Source organism: Capricornis sumatraensis, chromosome 9, assembly GCF_032405125.1.
Source record: "Capricornis sumatraensis isolate serow.1 chromosome 9, serow.2, whole genome shotgun sequence".
NCBI lineage: Eukaryota > Metazoa > Chordata > Mammalia > Artiodactyla > Bovidae > Capricornis > Capricornis sumatraensis.
Window position 1 is genome coordinate 68314854 of NC_091077.1, and position 20753 is coordinate 68335606.

The 20753-nt window shown below is 39.7% G+C and overlaps 1 protein-coding gene across 1 annotated transcript in view; it reads left to right on the forward strand.

The window, feature by feature from the left end:
- Positions 1-1495: 1495 nt before the first annotated feature.
- ITK (IL2 inducible T cell kinase) overlaps positions 1496-20753 on the forward strand; it is a 61380-nt gene continuing 42122 nt past the window's right edge. The window contains exon 1 of the mRNA XM_068980207.1: positions 1496-1633. Coding sequence (XP_068836308.1) covers positions 1496-1633 — 138 coding nt within the window. The remainder of the gene's footprint in view (positions 1634-20753) is intronic.

Sequence of the window (20753 nt, forward strand, 5' to 3'; positions counted from 1 at the left end):
TTGAGGGCAGGAGGAGAAGGGGACTACAGAGGATGAGATGGTTGAATGGCATCACCGACTCGATGGACATGAGTTTGGGTAAACTCCGGGAGTTGATGATGGACAGGGAGGCCTGGCATGCTGCAGTCCATGGGGTCTCAAAGAGTTGGACACAACTGAGCGACTAAACTGAATTGACCTGAGACTAGTGGGGAAGACAAACACTAATCCAAAAATCACCCTCCAAAAAGTACAATGACAACTGTCATAAAGGCTATGTCATAACGTGTCTTCTGCATATAATTGGTGGAAATGACTTAGTAAAGCCAGGAAGGCTTCCCTGAGGAAGTGACATGTAGGCTGAAACCAGTAGTATAACTCAAAGCAGGTCAAACAGGGGAGAGGAGATGTTTTCAGGCAATGGGAGCAGATATTCAAAGCAGCCTGAGAAGCATGCATGAGGGCTGAAGTGAAAATATGTGAGCAAGGTATGAGATGAGACTGGCAAGGGAGCCAGAGAGCAGCCCCACATGTAGGAGAACCATTACTCCCCCTCACAGGTAAAAAAAACTGAGGCTCAGAACCCTCAAGTAATTTGTCTCACAGTTAGTAAGCTGGTGGAGCCAGAAGTCAACCTCTGATAGGTAAAGATATCCCTAGAACCCATGCCTATGTTAGTTTACATGACAAAGGGGGAATTAAGGTGCAATGTGGGATTAAGGTTACTAATAAATAGATCTTAAAATTGGGAGATTATTTTAGATTATCCACACAAACCCAATGTAATCTTAAGGATCCCTAAATATGCCAGAGGAAGGTAGAAGAAGAGGTTACAGTTGTATGAAATTAGAGCAATTGACTGTTGTCGTAGGCTTTGAAGATGGAGGAAGAGGGTCGAGAGTAAAGGCATGCAGGTGGTTCTAAAGCTGGGAAGGGCAAGGAAACAGATTCTACCTGAGATCTTCCAGACAGGATCGCACCCTGCTGAGATCTTGATTTTAGCCCAGTGAGACCCATTTTGCATTTCTGAACCACAGAACAGTAAATTCACGAAGCACTAAACTTGTTGTAGTTTAAAAAGCCAATAGAAAACTAATATACAACCCATGTCCCTCGACTCCAAAGCACATGTTCCTACCCTTTGTGCTACAGGGCTTAACTGTTAGATGAGCTAAACCAGGAACTATAAAGACTGGACTCTAATCAGTCATATCATTTTGAGTCTAAGGTTTTTCAAATATTTCTAAACCATACAGCAAAGGGTATGCATAATTTTTACATATGCCTCATAGTTTTGTGAATTTCGAAAGGATGTGGTTATGGGCTTTGACATCAGAAGAGAAGCTCTGCGATGTTGACTGAACGTTGATAGAGAGATAATATTGGAGGTAAGTTGCCTTTGAACAGCTCTCAGAAGATCAACTGCCTCCCCATCGCATTCCTTGCCCTGAAGCTGTTTCCTCTGGTTGTGCTGAGGGGTGATGCGTAAGGTGCATCACTTTTCAAGAATTGGATCATGAACAACTTTATCCTCCTGGAAGAGCAGCTCATCAAGAAATCCCAACAAAAGAGAAGAACTTCTCCTTCAAACTTTAAAGTCCGATTCTTTGTTTTAACCAAAACCAGCTTGGCGTACTTTGAGGACCGTCATGGGGTATGTGATCACTCTATTTCGTCTATTTTTAAAATAGCATTTTATAGTTAGATTGGGCTGAATCATGAAGATATACATAGAATAAAATAAGAACACAGAAAACACAGATGTGCTTATTATAACCACCTAAAAAGTGTAGTAAGAGTAATTGGGAGAGAACGTGGAGAGTAGTCAAGAAAGGGTAATTATATTAGGTGATTTCAGTAAAAGAGTAAGTTTATTGCTCATTAGCTTATCTTTCCTCTATAAGGTTAAGTTTAACTTTTAAATTTATTTTATTTGGCAAATGAAATGGTTAAGTGATGTGTCCCATTCAACATTTTTATGGATTCAATTTTATTTGTCTCAATGTCATCACTCACCTGACATTTGAAATAATAGTCTCTGGGCATTTAACTGCCTAAAATTTACAAAGCCCAGTGGTAAACCTCTTCATCCCTTGGAGAACTTCCCAGGAGACTAGTGTTATCACATGCAAAATATAATGCAGTACAGACCAGCAGTTCTTGCCAGAAGACTACAGCTGCTTAGCTAAGTCAGTCTTTATATTTCTAAAGATATTCTTATATACCATAACATCAGTAATAATAAGAGCAACACAAATTATCATAACAATGCAGTTTGGTACAAAAAGCACTGGAAGAGGCATCAGGGGACCAAACTCCACTTTTCTCTAGGTGAGTTAGCCTCAGCAAATGTCTGCGTCAAGTTCTTTCTTGATAAAATGAAAGGACTGGAAACACCGCCTACAACATTCCTTTCTTCTTTAAAATCCTTTGTTTCTATGAAGTAGCACTTGTACAGCCCACCTCAGCAATTTTTTGAAGCATGTTTGCCTTCTTGCTATATCACTGATTTATTTTTCTGTCATCAGAAAGGTAGCAAAAACAGCATTAGGTGCTTCATGGTCACTTAGAGACAAAGGCACTCTGATTCTTGGCAGGACCAAACTTAGTAGGTGTAGGCATGAGTTTGGGTCTTTTGAGAGCTGGGATTTGAAGTGTTCAATGATATGGGGTCTTGAAAGAGGCCAGGCCAGGTATGGAGCCTACAAATGCCTGAACTTCTAAGCTGCTGGTGAAATAATACTGCCTGTTTTTTAAAGGTGAAAAGACATGCTTGTCTTAAGTAGATTCTTACTGATAATAATCCACCAATCAGTCAGGAAGAATATGGAATTACTTACGTGCAAGGCCCCTTTAGTAGGTATTCAATATGTATTCTTTGACTAAATTAACAGAGGGCCAACAGCCAAGTTTTCAACCTGAAGGATTCATCATTTAGAGCTGATTAATCATATGACCTTGGTCAAATTGTTTCCAATTGTGAATGGGACATTAGAAGCTCATGTTTCATGTTTAAAGAGTTTTCATTTACATTTAAATATTTTTTCAAAGTCCATTTTGTAGTTTTTACCAATTTTTTTCCCCAACTCAACATTCAACATAGTATCATCTCATGTAGTTAGTACTGATTGTTTCTGAGCATAATTATTGCTTGTGAACTGTTTGGTTGTGAGTTCTGAACAATGGTATTTGCAGAAAGTCCTACAAAAAATAATCTTGATTCAGAATTTTGTTGGTTATAATTTTCATGTAGACAAGGTTGTAAAAATAACTCAGTTTCTTCATTTGAGCATTATGAAAATTCTAGGACAATTAATACATCCTGGGGAGCCCTGAGCCATAGTTTTTAACATTTCCACGTGGGATACAGCAGATATATGTTTCACAAACATCAAATTTCTTATTTTGTAATGCCTATGCTTTATATTCATAAATAACATTTTAAAAAGCATTTCTCTAAATATTATAGGAATTTACTGATTGTAAAAATTTTCGGTTACTGAAAAAGACAAGATATATTAGTTATTATTATTTTTTCTCTATGTGACATTCCATTGCTTAGAGTCATCAATTTGCACACAGGAGTGCACTGTTCATTGCCCATAAACGATAATAGTATTACACCTGTGGGAAGCAAAGTTTTTGAACATGTTTTTAATTTATTTTTTTAAATGAAAACTCAGTTCTGCCATTTGTAAAATGGGTGTTATAATAGTATTCACTTCATGGGGAAAAAAATGGTAAAAATTAAGAGAGGATGTATTTAAATAGACCTATCTGAAATTTTCCATTTTGGCAGATCCAAAAAAAGGGTCATATATAGGCAATTTCATATAATTCAGCTTAATATATAAAGAACTGAGCTTAATAAGTCCTGTCACCTAGTAAACACCTAATAAAATTTAGCTACTATTTGTATCATTATTATATCTGTGAAGGAGAATGAAGGGTGGTATAACATAATCATTTCAAATGAAGGGAAGTATTAAGAATCCTTCAAAGTCAGGCTAACATCAGGGTCCTGGGTTCCCTCTCTTCCATGACTAAATACATGTGTGTGGGGCAAGATATACCTGTAGCATGAGATGTATGATTTTGGGCCAACATTTCCACTCTCTGGGTCTCAGCTTCTATTTTCTTTTTTCTTATTTATAAAATTCTGTTCATTGCAGCTCTAAAATTCTGTGGATTTATGACATATGAAAACAATTCTTCCACATATTCAGGAACGAATACTGTAGTTCTGCAAAATAACTATATTTTTTCCTAACTTCAAATTGCCATGCCCATTGTCATTATATTACATCCAGATTGAGCATTTTGTTTTAACATGGATTTAGATCTTTTATCATATGCCTGTTTGCCATACTGAGATGTGCAAGTGTTTTCAGTGGGGCCAGGAAGCCCCTTCGTCATGCTGGAGTAGTGGGCCAAAAAGAAGCAGAGAGTTGGCAGGTGGTGGCTTTCTGGCAGCCGTGATTTCAGACACTCCCCTGTGCCTGCCAATATTTTAGCAAAGTGGTCCCTGTTGTTGGACACTCTTTAACAGAGGACAAGGAAAAATGAGGGTCTATCTGCTAAATGCCAGACAATCATTGTAATGGCAGTCACGGTAGAGAATATGGGAGAGACTTTGTAGTGTTTGCCAATTTCTGTAGTGTAAATACTCCCATCAAGATCAATTTCAAACTACTAATGTAAAGTCTACCAGCTAACAGAATTCCTGAAAATTTAGCTATCGGCTCTCATGGGCCAACACAAGCAGGCTCCAGCACATCACAGGCAGGCTAAAATAAAAATAAACTCCTGGGAGGTAGCTATCTGAACAATGTGCTTAGTTGCACAAGACTGATATCAGACCCTTTTTAGGGGTTAAAGAGAGACATGGTGGGCTTCAGGCACTCTGAGTAAGCTCAGGATAGGAGGGGTAACACAGATAGGAGACAAGTGTCACAGAATGGTGAGGCTAGAATAGTCAGCTAGTGGTGGGTTCAAATGGTGCTTCTTTCACTTTCTAGATGTGGGATCTCAGGCAACACATTTAACCTCTTTAAGTCTCTGTTTCCTATTTATAAAGTAATGACCCCAGCACTACCTACTTCAACCAGTGTTGAGTATTTCATGAGAAAAGTATGCTATAAGCTTGGTACTAATAGGATCATCTTGATATTCTGAAATGCCCTTGGGAGAAAAGGAAAGGTTTCCCTATTTTAATGACTCACTGTACCTTAGGAATCAAGTTTGCTCTGGTTACCGTGGCACAGGCACCATTACCATTTATATAAGACAGGAAAAATAGTCAAAATCCCCATTCTAGTCAGTGTGTGGGTAGGCTGACTACTCCTCAAGGATACTTCCCTTTAGCCTACTGATCTAGTGGCAGAAACATCTTTGTAACATGCATCCTTCCTAAACTAAAGATGGCAGGCAGGGAGAGTGTCCACTTTCCTTGCTTCTGGCAGCAGTATTGCACAGTAGTCAAAAACACAGCTCCTGGTGTCAGATTTGGGTCAAAGAGCAGCTTTACCACTTAAGAGCTGTGTGGCTTTGCAAAGGTTGCTTAATGCTGTGTGACCCTCTTTAACGTTATTTACCTGTTATAAAATGATCACTCCTCAATTTTTTTAAATGAGATGAATGTCATCATTATTTTAATAATAACAGCAACTAATACTTACTATTTACTATTGTCAGTCACTATGCTAAATGAATTATTTCACCTAATTCTTATACCTAACTTGTAAGTTAGGAACTACCATTACCCCAATTAACAGAGCATATAACTGAGGCAAAAAGAATTTAAATAACTCACTTATGTCTCCAGAGGCAACACAGCCTCCTGATGAACAGTTCTTATCACTATGAACAGTTGTTGCTGTTAAGCAATTGGGGTCACCACTGGGTTATTACCAAATATGTAATGCCTTCTTGCTCTAGAGTCCTCCCTGTAAAGGCAGTCTTGAAAATCAGCAACCACACCACACAGGTCTTCTGCAATGAAATATGTGATGAGCTCTATCATTTCCACATACAGTCCAGGAGAAATCTTTGTCTTCTTCCACTTCTGGGAGCTTCTACCATGTCTCCAAACTTTTGTGCTAAAAGTTCCTCTAGGATCTGTCCATTTCTCTCCATTTCCTAGGAAGCTGCCAGCATCTCTCAGCTGGGATTGTTGCCACCTCCCAATGGTCTCCATGCACCCACTACACCTTCTCCCTGCACCCTAGTTCCCTATCCCCACACCCATTATACCCTCCCCACCACCACTCCATTCCCCACAAGGAAGCCAGGGTAAGCTTCTCACGTGGTGACTGTGGGCTGTGGTCATGTCCTGATGACCCTCATCGGAAGATGGCATGTCCCTTCAGTGGTTGTCCCTTTACCCTGAGAGTGGACTCAAGAATCTATCACACTTTCTCCTCCATCCCAGTTCATGCTCCTTTGATCCTCTCTCACTGAGCGCCAACCATGTGAAATTTTCTTCAACTTTTAGACCTCCATTTTCAATGTCCCTTGCTTGAAGAAGCCTTCCTTCATTTCCCTAGCCTAGGTCATCTCTTCTTATGCTTTGCCACAGCAGCAAACATCTTTCTTTCAGCATGCATGCCAAAGTTATAATCATCTATTTATTACTGTGATTATTGTGCTAATGTCATTCCCCTACCCTACCCTCCATTAGACTATAAGCTTTACAAGGGCTGGTGCCCAATTTGCCAAAGATGGCATCACCACTGTCTACCACAGTGCCTAATACATACTATTCACTCATTCAAAATTTGTGAAAGAAAGAAAGAAAGGTGGGAACCAAGGAGGAAGGAAGGGTACGAGGTACAGACACAGTTGCAGAGGTTAAAGTTATACACATGGTCCCTTAACAGAACAAGGCTCAGCACCAAAAGAGTTGAGAACAAAACTAGCGATACAAGATTTCAAACAGGTAATTCCTGGGTGCAGGGGTGAATAAATAGAACTCCCTGGAGGTAGCAGTTCATGACTAGCCTTGAAAGATAAAGAGGAGGATTCAGGAGGTTGGAGTTTTAAGATCTGGGTCAGAGACGCAAGTAAAAACCAACAGGTGGCCAGTCACCCCTCCCACCTCCTTTGAGGAGAATCAAGCAACACTGCTTTCTTTCTCCCTCTACCCTGTCTTACCCTTCCATTCTTCCCTTTTACAGCTAAACTCTTTGTAAACAAGATTCTCAGAGCTACCCCAGGGTTTTTACTTGAGACGTTCACCACTCATGGTCTCTCTTCACTTCATTCCTATGTGACTGAATTACCTTCTGGCTCGGCTCCCACTGACACTCAAGACTCTGTACAATCTACTCTCCACACACTTAGAATAGACTTTTAAAATGAGAAATCAGATACCGTGCCCTGCTTTAAATCCTGCTGTGACTGTTTAGACTGTTTAAATTAATTCTCAACCATGGCCTACAAGACTCTTCATCCATGGCCCCTACCAGCCTCTTAGATTCATTTCTTCTGGTCCCTTCATCTGTCATGCTTCTATCATATCTGCCATCTTTCTACACCTTGAGCACCCCAAGCTGTGCCTCCTGATAGGGCCTTTGTGCTGAGGCAGGACTAGGGTGAGATACACTCAAGGGGGCACTCACTTTTAGGTCCTGCAAGGGCAGGGTCATCGCACTAGCTACTCTCACTGGAGCACTCAAGATTTTTGTAGGATTGGTTCTTTATTATTTTTCATCTCTTCCAATATTTTCCCAGAATCTTGTTTCCTTTTTTCTTTTCTTTCGCAATCCATGGATACTTCAATACCTCAGCATCTGTACTTTTGATTGGATTTATTGATGTGCTGCTCTGTTTATTTTCTGTCTCTACATCCACTGGAAGGTCACTTTCATGACCGACTGCCTCACTCATCCCTGTATCACCAGCATCTAGTAATGTGCTGAGCACGTAGTAGGTGCTCAATAAATATCCAGGGAATCAGTGAAGGTCACATAACTCACACTGATTTCAGAAGAGCATCTGGGAGCTAGAAATGTGGGTCTGGCCAAGTCAGGCAAAGAAAAGTTAAATTCCAAAGCAAAATACTTTGTAATTCAGGCCACTCAAAGTGAGGGATGTGTGGTTTTGATGTCTGCATTAGCAGAGTTTCTTTGAGAATTGATTTTTGTGTGTGATGGGATGTTGATGTCTTATGGAGATAGCCATTGGATAGAGAATTCTTGTTTTAGAGGAAGATACTCACAAGTTAAAATAAGATTCTATTCTGACTGCGCAGAGACTGGTGCATCCATTAATTAGTTTCTGCAGTAAAAATAGAGCACAGGGCAAGACTGTACATGTGAGGGCTTTGTTCCTGACTCAGTCTGGAAGAAAGGTTTAGCAGGAACGCCCAAGAGTTCAGTTTCTTGAACCATGAGATCTGTGTAGTGAAGTGATGTCTTTATCTCAAACTCAGAAATGAACCCTACAGAAAACCATTTTAAAGCTTTTCTCAAATTTTAAGGATCAAATAAAATAGTAATCTTCAGCTAGCAATAAATTCTTCCACTCTTCAATGAGTTTTAGGCCTACTGAAAAAAGTAGATCTTCCAGAACCTAATTTTCATCCAAAGATTAGTTTGAATTTGCCTTCAAATATTTGTGGGTCTCACTTCAAGTGATCCAGAGGAAGAAACAGAAGCTCTGACATGGTTTCCCATACATACAAAATTCAGCTCCTTGAAACTCAATAAAGTTGTAGGTATTTTAATAAAATAAGAATCTGATCCAAACTATTTTGCCATATAATTCCCATTAACCTAAAGTCATTTGTAAGTAGATTTCTCAATATAGTTTCCTTTTTGTATATTTAAAAGTCACAGAAATTATACCTGCTTATTACAAAATATTCAAATATGAGACTTTCCTCTCTAAAATGACATATATTTGTGCCAAAGTTTTATTATTATTATTAACTTAACACTGGATCAAGGAAATGTTTCTATTTTGGTATATGTAGATTTATTCATTTGTTCAGCAAACACTTCCTGTGTACCTGCTCTGTGCTGGGTGCCTTGCTAGAGACTAGGAATAGAGTGGTAAGTAAAAGAGACAAGGTGCTTGACCTCATGTTTAAACTCTAGTGGAGGAAACAGACAACAAGCAAGTATACAAATATGGAGAGCAGATATAGACTGTTTTAAATTCTATGGAAAGATTAAGTGGTTTCTGGGACCAGGTGGGAAGAGTGGTCAAAGAAGAGACTTCTGTCTAGGCTGAAGCTTGAAGAATGAGAAAGAGTCAGCCAAGTGAAGAAATGGAGAAGGTCATTCCAGGCAGCATGAAGTCTCATGATAGGAAAAGACCTGGTCTGTTGAACACATAGAGTTACAGCACCCTTCTTCCAGGGATACTTGGTCTAGAATCATCCTACTCCATATTTTGGTGGAAAAGTGCCTGATGTACCAACACTGAGAACCTCAGACTAACACTGAGCTTGGGTGGTGTTTAACAGCAAAGACTGAAAACAAGTTAGAATCAGGTTAAATCCACTTCAGTTAATCTCCTGAGACAGAGCAGCAAATCTTCACATCTCCATACCGTTAAAAAAAAAAAAAAGATGAAACAATTATACCCAATCATTCTCCAAAGCTCTTTTGTCTAAAGACATGAATTTACTGTCTCTATGAGGATGATCTTTATTCTCAAGCAGATATAAATTTCATGTAGTTATAATGCATGATAATATTTATTCTTCATTTTTTCTTTTTCTATTATCCTTTTTAGATACATTTCCATTTGTGGACTCCAAAGTAATAATTTTTCTCAAATATATGTTTTTTTTTAAATAATCAAGTTGTTCATGTCAGAGATATACTTATCTATTTTCCGTACCAAACACATTGACAAACTTATCTATCATCTCCTATGGGACTTTCAGGTTGTTTTCAGATGCAGTGAAAATGCTTAAAAATAATAGTATACCTAATATAGAATAGCCTGCTTTTTAAAATGCCTCCTTATAATAGAGTTATGTGGGATGCATCACAGGATAGCATTTTCTGATCTCTACCATTCATTGTTACCTAATCTTCCAAAGAGACTGAAGCAATGCTTGGGACCACCAATAGTTACCAGTACTACTGGAGAAGATTACATTTCTAGGAAGAAACTAATAAAAACAAAAGAATCCCACTGTTGTGATCTTCAAATACACTATTTTTATAGGTTTTGAATGTTATAGTGAGAGAGAGAGAAAAATATAATATTCTATGCATGAGTAAGTTTATTTGATTTAAAGTAAGTCCATGTATATGTAGATGAACCCACTCCCTACATAGAAGGAATGAAGGAGTGGCCAAAACCTCCTACTCTGCAAGATATTAGTCTCCCTAGTTGATGATCTTAGGGCATCTGAAAGGTTTACATGAATGAGCTCTTTGGGTTAGATCATCAAGCATCTGTATCAAGAAGTAAAAGAAATACAGGGGCGTATTACATAAGCCATTTTTGACTGCTCTGTAGAGGTCAACTCTAATTTTAGATAGGGCCTCAGGAACTGAAACTCTCAAGCAGACCATAATTCTGGAATTCTAGAAAAGTGGAATGAGGAGAGAAAGCAACACAACAGCAACTTAATGGGGATCTGGTTCTGATTAACCTGGGTTACTTTGTTCAAGTGCTTCTTCTATCTGGGATTTGGTTATCTTGCCCATAGTGCCAAGGGACTGGACTAGATCAAAGTTTTAAAATGTTTCTAAGCATGAAGCCCCTTTTTAGTACAGAATTATCTGTTCTATTCCCATTCGTGTACATGAAGCAGAAGAGAAAGTATTCTAGTTGAAGCAAGAACAAGGTAGGCTGTCCCTACCCTCTTGGCCTTACCCTTGACCAGCAAATATCACCTAGGTACTTCCAATTCTATGATTTCAGTCTCCCAAGGCTGTAAATTGAATAGCAGAAATGAAAAGATAAAAGCTAGTTGAGAAAGTCATTTCACCTTGAAGCCTCATCTCTAACATAAAAAGTCAGACTGAATGATCTCTAAAGACCCTTCCAGCTCAAAAGAAGTAGAAACCATGTGATTGTATCTCACTGCCAGTGATATTAGGAATTCACAAATAGACATGGAGATTAGCTAAATATGGAAATCTTTCCAGGAAGTAATACATCTAAGAGATGATTAATAACTGTCAGTTAGTTCAGTCGCTCAGTCATGTCCGACTCTTTGCGACCCCATGAATCACAGCACACCAGGCCTCCCTGTCCATCACCATCTCCCGGAGTTCACTCAGACCCACATCCATCAAGTCCGTGATGCCATCCAGCCATCTCATCCTCGGTCGTCCCCTTCTCCTCCTGCCCCCAATCCCTCCCAGCATCAGAATCTTTTCCAGTGAGTCAACTCTTCGCATGAGGTGGCCAAAGTACTGGAGTTTCAGCTTTAGCATCATTCCTTCCAAAGAAATCCCAGGGTTGATCTCCTTCAGAATGGACTGGTTGGATCTCCTTGCAGTCCAAGGGACTCTCAAGAGTCTTCTCCAACACCACAGTTCAAAAGCATCAATTCTTCGGTGCTCAGCCTTCTTCACAGTCCAACTCTCACATCCATACATGACCACAGGAAAAACCATAGCCTTGGCTAGACGGACCTTAGTCGGCAAAGTAATGTCTCTGCTTTTGAATATGCTATCTAGGTTGGTCATAACTTTTCTTCCAAGGAGTAAGCATCTTTTAATTTCATGGCTGCAGTCACCATCTGCAGTGATTTTGGAGCCCAAAAAAATAAAGTCTCTCACTGTTTCCACTGTTTCCCCATCTATTTCCCATGAAGTGATGGGACCGGATGCCATGATCTTCATTTTCTGAATGTTGAGCTTTAAGCCAACTTTTTCGCTCTCCTCTTTCACTTTCATCAAGAGGCTTTTTAGCTCCTCTTCACTTTCTGCCATAAGGATGGTGTCATCTGCATATCTGAGGTTATTGAGATTTCTCCCAGCAATCTTGATTCCAGCTTGTGCTTCTTCCAGTCCAGCGTTTCTCATGAATAACTGTATGACTGATAAAAAGGCATATTATCAAAATCCAAGCATGAACCCAAGAATGCATCCTAAAAAAGAAGGCCATCATTTCAAATGTAACCAATGTAAAATTCAGAACAATATGAGCCAATATCTAATGAGTCCTTGCTGAGTGCCAGGGTACCAAATTAAGTGCTTTAAATGTATCATATCAGAAATATTCACAATAACCATATGCAGTAGACCCAATTTTTATCCCCATTTTATTAAAGAGGAAACAAACGCTTGAAGAAGCTAAGTATCTTTTCTTAGGTCAGACATCTGGGACAAATATTAAAATTGGATTAAGAGTTCTACAATGGGTATTCTCAGATGTAGACTTGTTTGGGTCTGAGAAGTCGTGTAATAGAAGCTATGGTGGCTGAGAAGGGAAACTTGGGACAAGGACTCACTGGTGAGTTTCCAGCACTGTTTAATGGAGTTCCTGAGCAGGGACCACTAGGACTGCTCCTGTTAGCCTAGCAGGAATGTTGTGTGAATGACACACAAGAGCAGCCAAACAACCACAAGGAGAGGACTGAACTTGCTCCTCTGGATTTTTCTAGTTTATCTTCACAATTCTTTGAAGGAGATAAAAGCCAAGTTCTGTTTTAGAGAGGAAGCAGTCAAGACACAGGGAAGTGAAACCATTTGCCCAAGGTCACAATAGTGGCCATGAGAACAAAAGCAACAACTTCCCTTGGGATCAGTGATTCCTAGTAGTTGATCCCACACTGCTTTCTTGCCTGAAAACAACCATCAGAAGAACTTATCAGTTCTTCCAATGATACTTTACTTTTAATTTAATTTAATTAATTTATTTTTGGCTGCCCTGGGTCTTTGTTGCTTTGTATGGGCTTTCTCTAGTTGCGGTGAGCAGTAGTTACTCTCTAGATGCAGTGCACAGATTTCTTATTGAGGTGGCTTCTTGTGGGGGAGTCCAGGCTCTGGAGCGCAGGCTTCAGTAGGGTGGCGTGTGGTCTCCAGGAGTGTGGTGTGTGGGATTAGGTGCTCCACGCCATATGGAATCTTCCTGGACCAAGGGTCGAACCCATGTCCCCTATGCTAGGAGGCAGATTCTTATCCACTGTGCCACAAGGGTAGTCCTACAATGATACTTTATGTATACATATGTAAATACAAATAAGCTTTCTTTCCTCCCCCCCACTTCTTATACAATGGTAGCACATTCTACCTGGGCTTCCCTGGTGGCTCAGATGGTAAAGAATCTACCTGTAATGCAGGAGACCCAGGTTCGATCCCTGGGTTGGGAAGATTCTCTGGAGAAGGGAACGGCTACCCGATTCAGTATTCTGGCCTGGAGAATTCCATGGACAGAGGAGCCTGGTGGGCTCTACATATGCCTCCTAGGTTTTCTTTTGGTTGATTAGCAATACCTCTTAAAGATCAATCTATACTGTATGCAAGGGGCTTCTTTGTTCTTTTTTTCCCCTTTGATTGCATAATATTTTTTTTTTTGTACAGATAAAAAAATCATCTTGATGGACTTTTAGTCCATTTCCATTTGTTTTGTCATTACAAACAGTGAGGAATGAATAACCTCATAGGTATCTCACTCTCAACATGTGTAAGTATGTCTACATAGGGGTTCTTAACCAGGGATGATTTTGCCCATCATTGGCAATGCCTGGAGGAAGTTTTGGTTGTCATACCTGGGGAAGGAAGTGCCACTGGCTTTGGTGAGTGGAGCTAGGGATGCTAAGTATCCTACAAGACACAGAACAAACTCACAGCAAAGAATAATCCAGCCCAAAATGTGATTAAATGATAATGCCAAGATTGAGTAACCCCTGGTCTACAGAAAACATTTCTAAAAATGGGATGGCTGTGTCAAAAGATATTTGCATCTCTTGTTTTGCTGAACATAGCCAAATTAATCTCCAAGGAAGTTGTACTAGTCAACATTCTTCAGGGTCATGTGTGAAATGCTTGTTTTCTCAAAAACCTCACCAACAGTGTTATCATATGTTTTGATCTTTGCAAGTCTAATAGTCTTAAAAATGGTATCTCAGTAAAATTTATTTGTACTTCCATTACTATAGTGAATGAGCATCTTTTCATATATTTAAGAGTAATTTATATCCCTTTTACCCATCTTTCTATAATTTGTTAGTGTCTTCCATAATAATTTGGAGGAGCTCTTTATTAGCTAAAACCTTTGGGCAGACTAGTTTTCACTTTCATTTTCATTGTCAAGAAATTGTTATCCACTTGCCAATCATTCTAGATAACTTATTCAAATCATTTCTGTTAAGAGTTTGTCACAGGGTCCACAAATTTTACTTTCTGCTGCACATTTAGTCTTACCTGCTGTTCCCTCCATCAACCAAGTAACAAATGTTAATTGCACATCACCTTTATAGATTTCCTAAAATCTAATGACATTGTTATTCATCTATATACTTTTGCTACTAACTCTCCAGGGCTTGAAAAAGATACAGAAATATATTTTTTAAAGCTCTTTAAAAAGCTGACATACCCTATTCTGGAAAGAAAGAAGGCTTTGAAAGAGCATTCAAAGACCAGAGGTGCTGAGAAGCAAAATGTGCAGGACATCATCAGGATCTACTCTGTACCACTTAGTTCTTGCTCTTAATTTCTACATTAAGTCCTTTCCTCTCTACCCACTTGTTTCAGGAAATTTAAACAAACCTGCTTTTTTTAAGGCTAACATCACTGCTATCATTGCTAAAACGAATGAGGTTTAGGATCATTCTTGAATTATTCTAGAATTCTCAAAAACAGATATACCATATAAAAGCACACAGAGCTGCTTTATAAATTTATGAAGAAAGTGGCTATTACTCAAGAACAACATGAGAGGAAATCTCACGAACTTGAACCTCTATGGATACAAGTGGCAGGTGCTGCCTGGATGCCGCTGACTGTTAATGGGGGCATGAAGAGCTTCATCATTTTGCACACCCAGCATGTGATGTGTACCTCTTGGCCTTCTCCTATAGTCATCTGCCAAAATTGTGTTACAGTGTAGTGTTTGTAAAGTCTGTGACTGCTTTAAAATAGTACTTTTATTTTCCTGCTTAATAAATTTATATGCTCACTGCAAAAACTTGAAATATAGTAATATATAACCTATACTGCAAAAATCTGCCATGATGTCACCCACGAAGGAGAACCAGGATAGCAGCATTCCTACCTGTGCTATTTCTTTGATTATTGAACATATTATTATATATTTTATTATCTCTTTTCCTAAACATGAGATGCTGCTCCATCTATTGCTCTAAACCAGCTTTTTACATTTTAATATATATATTTTCCCTTCTGTATAGACTGACTTTATTCTTTGTTGATGGCTACAGAATGGTCACATTGAGAAGGGAATGGCATCCCACTCTAGTATTCTTGCCTGGAGAATTCCATGGAGAGAGGAGCCTGGCGGGCTACAGTCCTTGGGGTCGCAAAGAGTCAGATACGACTGAGCGACTAACACACACACACACACACACACACACACACACAAAATGGTCACAAGATAGATGAACTATGACTAAGTGAGCATTTGTTTATTGGTAGATATTTAGGTTTCTCTAGACTTTTTAGTGTAATAAATAATGCCACAGGGAACATCCTTTTTACTGTGTCTTTATGTATCTTGAATAAATGTTTCCTTAGGATAGATCTTATAAGGCAAATGTATTCATTTATTTTAGATAACTGCTTTTAAACACAATAAAAGAAATACATGTTTATGGTAAAACAGTGAAACTGTATAGAAGGACAGGAGGTGAAAAGAAAGGCTCTCTTTCTACTTTCTACTCTCAAACCCCAGAACCCCTCCCAGGAGTATCTGCTTTTAATAGTTTCTTGTGAGAAAATGCATTCATAATTTTAATAGAGGGTCTCAAAATGCATCTGGAAACTGTAAGAGAGTGTAGTCCTGTTTCCTTCTTTTTTTCTTTTTCTTCTTTTTTTTTTTTTTTTTAAAGGGGGGAGCGGGTAGGTAAAATCCTTTTATTTTCAGGTAGTCAGGGTGCTACTGCTAACAAGATGGAAGACTTTAAGGGAAGCTTGAGAATTTTCCCCACAGCACAACCAGCCTCATCATAAACCACAGTGTGAAAAGCCGAGTTGAGGAAAGCCACGACTAAAAGGTCTTGTGGAAAAAAGGAAAGACAAGAGGGCAGGTGCGGGATGGATCATAGTTTCCTGGCTTTAAGTCAGTCCAGAAGCCTCAAAATCTGCTACTTTAGCTCCAGACGCTCCCAGAACTTTGAAGGTTAGTGGGAGTAAAGAGGTAGGTCCAAGGGAAGATAGGCTGGGAGAGGAGAAGAACCAGCAGCAGCTAGTTATAAATCACACTGGTATTCTAGAAGACGCTGCTGTATACCTGAGTTGCAACTGTCAGCATCTCCATGACTCCCCCAAAACTAAATGATTAACAAGACCTAAGAGAACTAAGCCCAGAGAACTGAGACAACTTGCCCAATATTACTTGTTCTTACAGGGATTCAAACCATGACTTTTCCAAGTTCCAAATCTCTTCTTTTCTTTCCTGCAATGTGAGGGTTCCCCTTGTTGTAAAAGACCAAAACCTGCATTGGGAGACTGGGAATGAACGCATGGGTTACCTCCAGCATGCTTTGCAGAGATGAAACTAGAATCCAGGAAAGCCCCTAAAACCAATCTTAGAATTGACAGCCTGCATTCTGATTGGGGTAGGGGACAGCAAGCCCCAAGTTTCACCTCACATGACATCAGTTTCCATTTCGATTGCATCATTGTGCCCTTTCAGATAGGGGCAATGGTTGTACCACACCCCAGAAGAAGCAATGAGTGAAATATTCAAAGTGCCTGGTTAATATCATCATCAGAAAGTCTTCCTCATTTCAAAGTGTGTTAGTTGCTCAGTCACGTCCGACTTTTTGTGACCCCATGGACTCTAGCCTGCCAGGCTCTTCTGTCCATAGAATTCTCCAGGCAAGAATACTGGAGCGGATTGCTACTTCCTTCTCCAAGGTCATTTCAAGGAAACTCTGATAAAGGTAGCATGTGGCTTCTTTTACAGTGTGATCTAAGAAAGTCTTAAAACCATCCCTCCCCTTTGAAAAACAGTTGGTTCCCTTTGAACAACACTTTCTCAGATGATGCCTGAAATTTGATTGTCAAATCTCCCTCTGGGCTTAAGTCTCTAATATCTGTCCTAACCCAAACTTTTGTGAAACAAGCCACGTCTTAAACTATCAGGAAGTTAAACATTAGGTGAATGACTATCTGGGGAAGGTTTTGACAGCCCAGGGAAAGGGTAAGAAGAGAACTAAAGTCATCACATTTGGTAACATGTGAGCAAATGTGACGTAGTGGGGAGAACCAAGCAACTGGCCCCTTTTAAAGTTTTGTCCTGATTTTACAAATAATTGGCAAACAAATAACTCCAGAATGTCAAAATCACCAGGATCATCAGTTAAATATTAATGTCGCTCTCCCAAATGGTGGTTCCCATTACATATTTGCCTGAAAGAAAATCCCCAAAGGAAAGGTGAACACATAACGACAAGAGGGTGAAATCTTGTTCTGTGGGCACCATTTGGAGAAGGAAAGGAGAGAAAGTAACACTTTGGTGGTTGATTTATGTTTTGAATGTAGGCTTACATAGTTCTTTCAAATCCTCTAATTTAACCCAATGATTCAAGGACTGTTATTATTTCTGCTTAAAAACAAACAAACCAACAAAAAGTAAGGCAACCAAAAAATTGAGACACTTGCCTGAGGTTGCACAGATAATCTGGCAGAAAGGGTCTGCCTGATGTGAAAACTCTGTTTCTGTCCCACTCGGCCTTATCAGAGGAGAAAGTTGAAGTTCTTCTGTTTTCCGAAGGGTAGAGATGACCTTTCATGCATAAAAGATACATAGCTTCTTACTGATGTATCTGCTGGACTAGCTGAGCAGCTAAGGAGCCAATATTACAGCAGCAAAGAGGGAGTTCTGTGCTCCCACTTTGAAATCCAACATAAGCGCTACACAACCAAACAGGGCAGAAACAAATCTCTGCTGGGTCATGGCTTGGAGGAATCAACCACACAACTGATTGTTCAGCATTAGGTTCATGGGATAAACGTCTCCTACATTAAATCAGGGCAGGTACAAAGCCATGAAGCAGTCATTAAGCACTCAGGTTTTTCAGTCATAGAATTGAGTTTGTATGCTCACTTATAAAGAGACTTGGCCCCTCTGAACCTCAACATCCTCACCTAAAAAATGGGGGAACCATAGAATTGAATTTGTATGCTCACTTATAAAGAGACTTGGCCCCTCTGAACCTCAATGTCCTTACCTAAAAAATGGGGGAATCATAAGATCATGGCCAAATAAGATGCCCTTTGAGTGCCTGAAGTATAGGAAATGCTCCCCAAATCTTTTGTTTTTCCTGCCTCTCTTTGAAAGAAAGTCACAATCCAAAATTCCATTTCATATATTAATATTAAAAGAAAGAAGATATCAGAGACATTTGCACCAGCTCGACTTTGTACAACTACGCGGGCATCAAACATCTTCTTGGATAGTGTTTGATACATGTCAGATGTCTGGGATGAAACTCTGGAATAGGAAGACAGCTTTGAACGTGGCCAAGAAAAGAGACAAGGTCAAGTGAAGTTCTGTGATCTTTCACCCAGAGGGGTGCCTGTTTTACTTGGTGTCTCTCTTTCTCTGGTGGCTTTTGTGTGGTTTCCTTGGAAGGTTTTAGGCTGGCATTTTTCAGAAATAGCACAGTTGTTTGGGATGATTACAGGCCATCACCATTTCCCAGAGATGAAGTGGTGGTTAGCTTGCTGACTGGCTGTCCCCTGTGCCCGGCTCAGGGAAGGCACAGATTACCCTGCTGTTTACCACTTAGCAGATCTGAGGAGGCCTCAGGAATTGGAGAGACTGACCAAGCAGGAGAGACTGTGACGGGGGAGCCTGATCATTCCTTTGGGAATGAGACTGAGCTTTGATGACAGAACATGACATCCATTTCAACAGAAGGCTCACCTGACAGTCTCTGAATATCTATGTTGGAACTCAGCAAACATTAAGAAGTCAAAGAGATCATCTGAGTTTGGAGAAATCTTCCTTGGAAATCTTGAAGCCACACTGCCCAATAAGGTAGCTTCCAGGCATGTGTGGCAACTGATCACTTGTGTGAAGAATCCAAATTGAGATGTCTTGTGAAATATATGATTTCAAAGACTTAGTCCTTAAATGTGACGGGTCTCAATTTTTTATGTCAGTGATGTGTAGAAATGATAATACTTAGAAACACGGGGTTAAACAAAGCACTGTGTTCTTAAAATTAATTATACGTTTTCTTTTTGCTAGTTTTTAGTGTGACTAATAGAAAATTTTAAATTCCCTATGTAGCTCTCACTATGTTTCTGAGGGTTAACGCTGCTTTAGAACTTCACATAGAATTTGGATCCCAATTTATCACTCCAGTTATTATTTATGCCTACTTGATGCCTTGACTATGATGATCCCAGGCTATTAACAACTCAAACTTATCCAGAAGGTTTCTACCCCAGGGCTTTTTGCTCTTGCTGTTTATTCTACTTTGCACTCAGTCTCCTATATCTTCTCACATCTGGCCCCCTTTTCGATTTTCTGGTCTCTTTTCAAATGCCCTCTCTCCGGTAAGGCCTGTGTAACTACCAAATGATCATATCAGCCTATCCTATTCTCCGTAGAACACTTTATATTGTCCACCTTCCTGACTAGACTAGAGCTCCATGAGAAAGTCTTCTCTTTTCATCTCTCTGCTTCCTGCACTAAGAATAGCCCTGGTTCAGAGCTGGCAAGAAATATTCCTGAATAGCTAAACGCATGAGCCTTAAGTCTGATTGAGACTGTTTAAGCTGTGTTCCAACATGGCACCCTTTGTTTGTATCATCCTAATTGTGCACCTGTTGTGGACTAGCCACCGTGACAGACTTGAGGGATACTGTAACTGATGTCCTGGTCTCTGCCCTCAGAAATCCAGGGCTCAGTAGCTTCCAGGGAGCAAAATGTCTGTAGACAGAGTTGTCATGTTACGGCCATGAGCCTCCTGTTGCATTTCGCTATGTAAACTACTAAGGAAATAACCCCAAAGAGGTTAAAAACCAAGATAACCTCAAAGCTCAGACTCCCTGTTTACCACCTGTAGCTGCAGATGGTTGTTGAAAAGGCAGCTCTCTTGTGCTCTTCTGCTTTTGAAAACAGATTAACCATTCTGAAGACTATAATTATGGGCAGGATCAGGACATGTATTTAGCTGTGGAAGACTCCAAAGTTTGGGAAGTTTGAGAAGATAGCTTGGCTCCAAGGGGCATATGTTTTCAAAAGTTTTTAAGGGAAGACTGATCTCTTAATACATCCTGAGATTACTAAAGCACATTGAAGACCACTATGTAGAGGAGATGTCATTTTTGTTTATTTATATTCCATAAATATGTGTGGGAAAGACATATACATTCCAAATGGTTAACCTTGGCTACCTCAGAGTTGTGGAGAAGGGTAGAATGCTAAGACACTAGAAATAATTTTATCACATGCCTCCATATTGCTTTATTTGTTACAATCTACATGGGTAGATTTTGTACTTTCAAAAATAAAGTTTCCAGAAAGAAAACTTTTTAGAAAGAAACTCCATAAAACTTCCCTGTATTTGATAGGGGGTGCTTCTCACACCTTGACTTTTTTCATCTCAGTTCTGTGCCTCAGCTACTAAAGCAAAGGCTAGTCACCAAGCTTGGTACCAA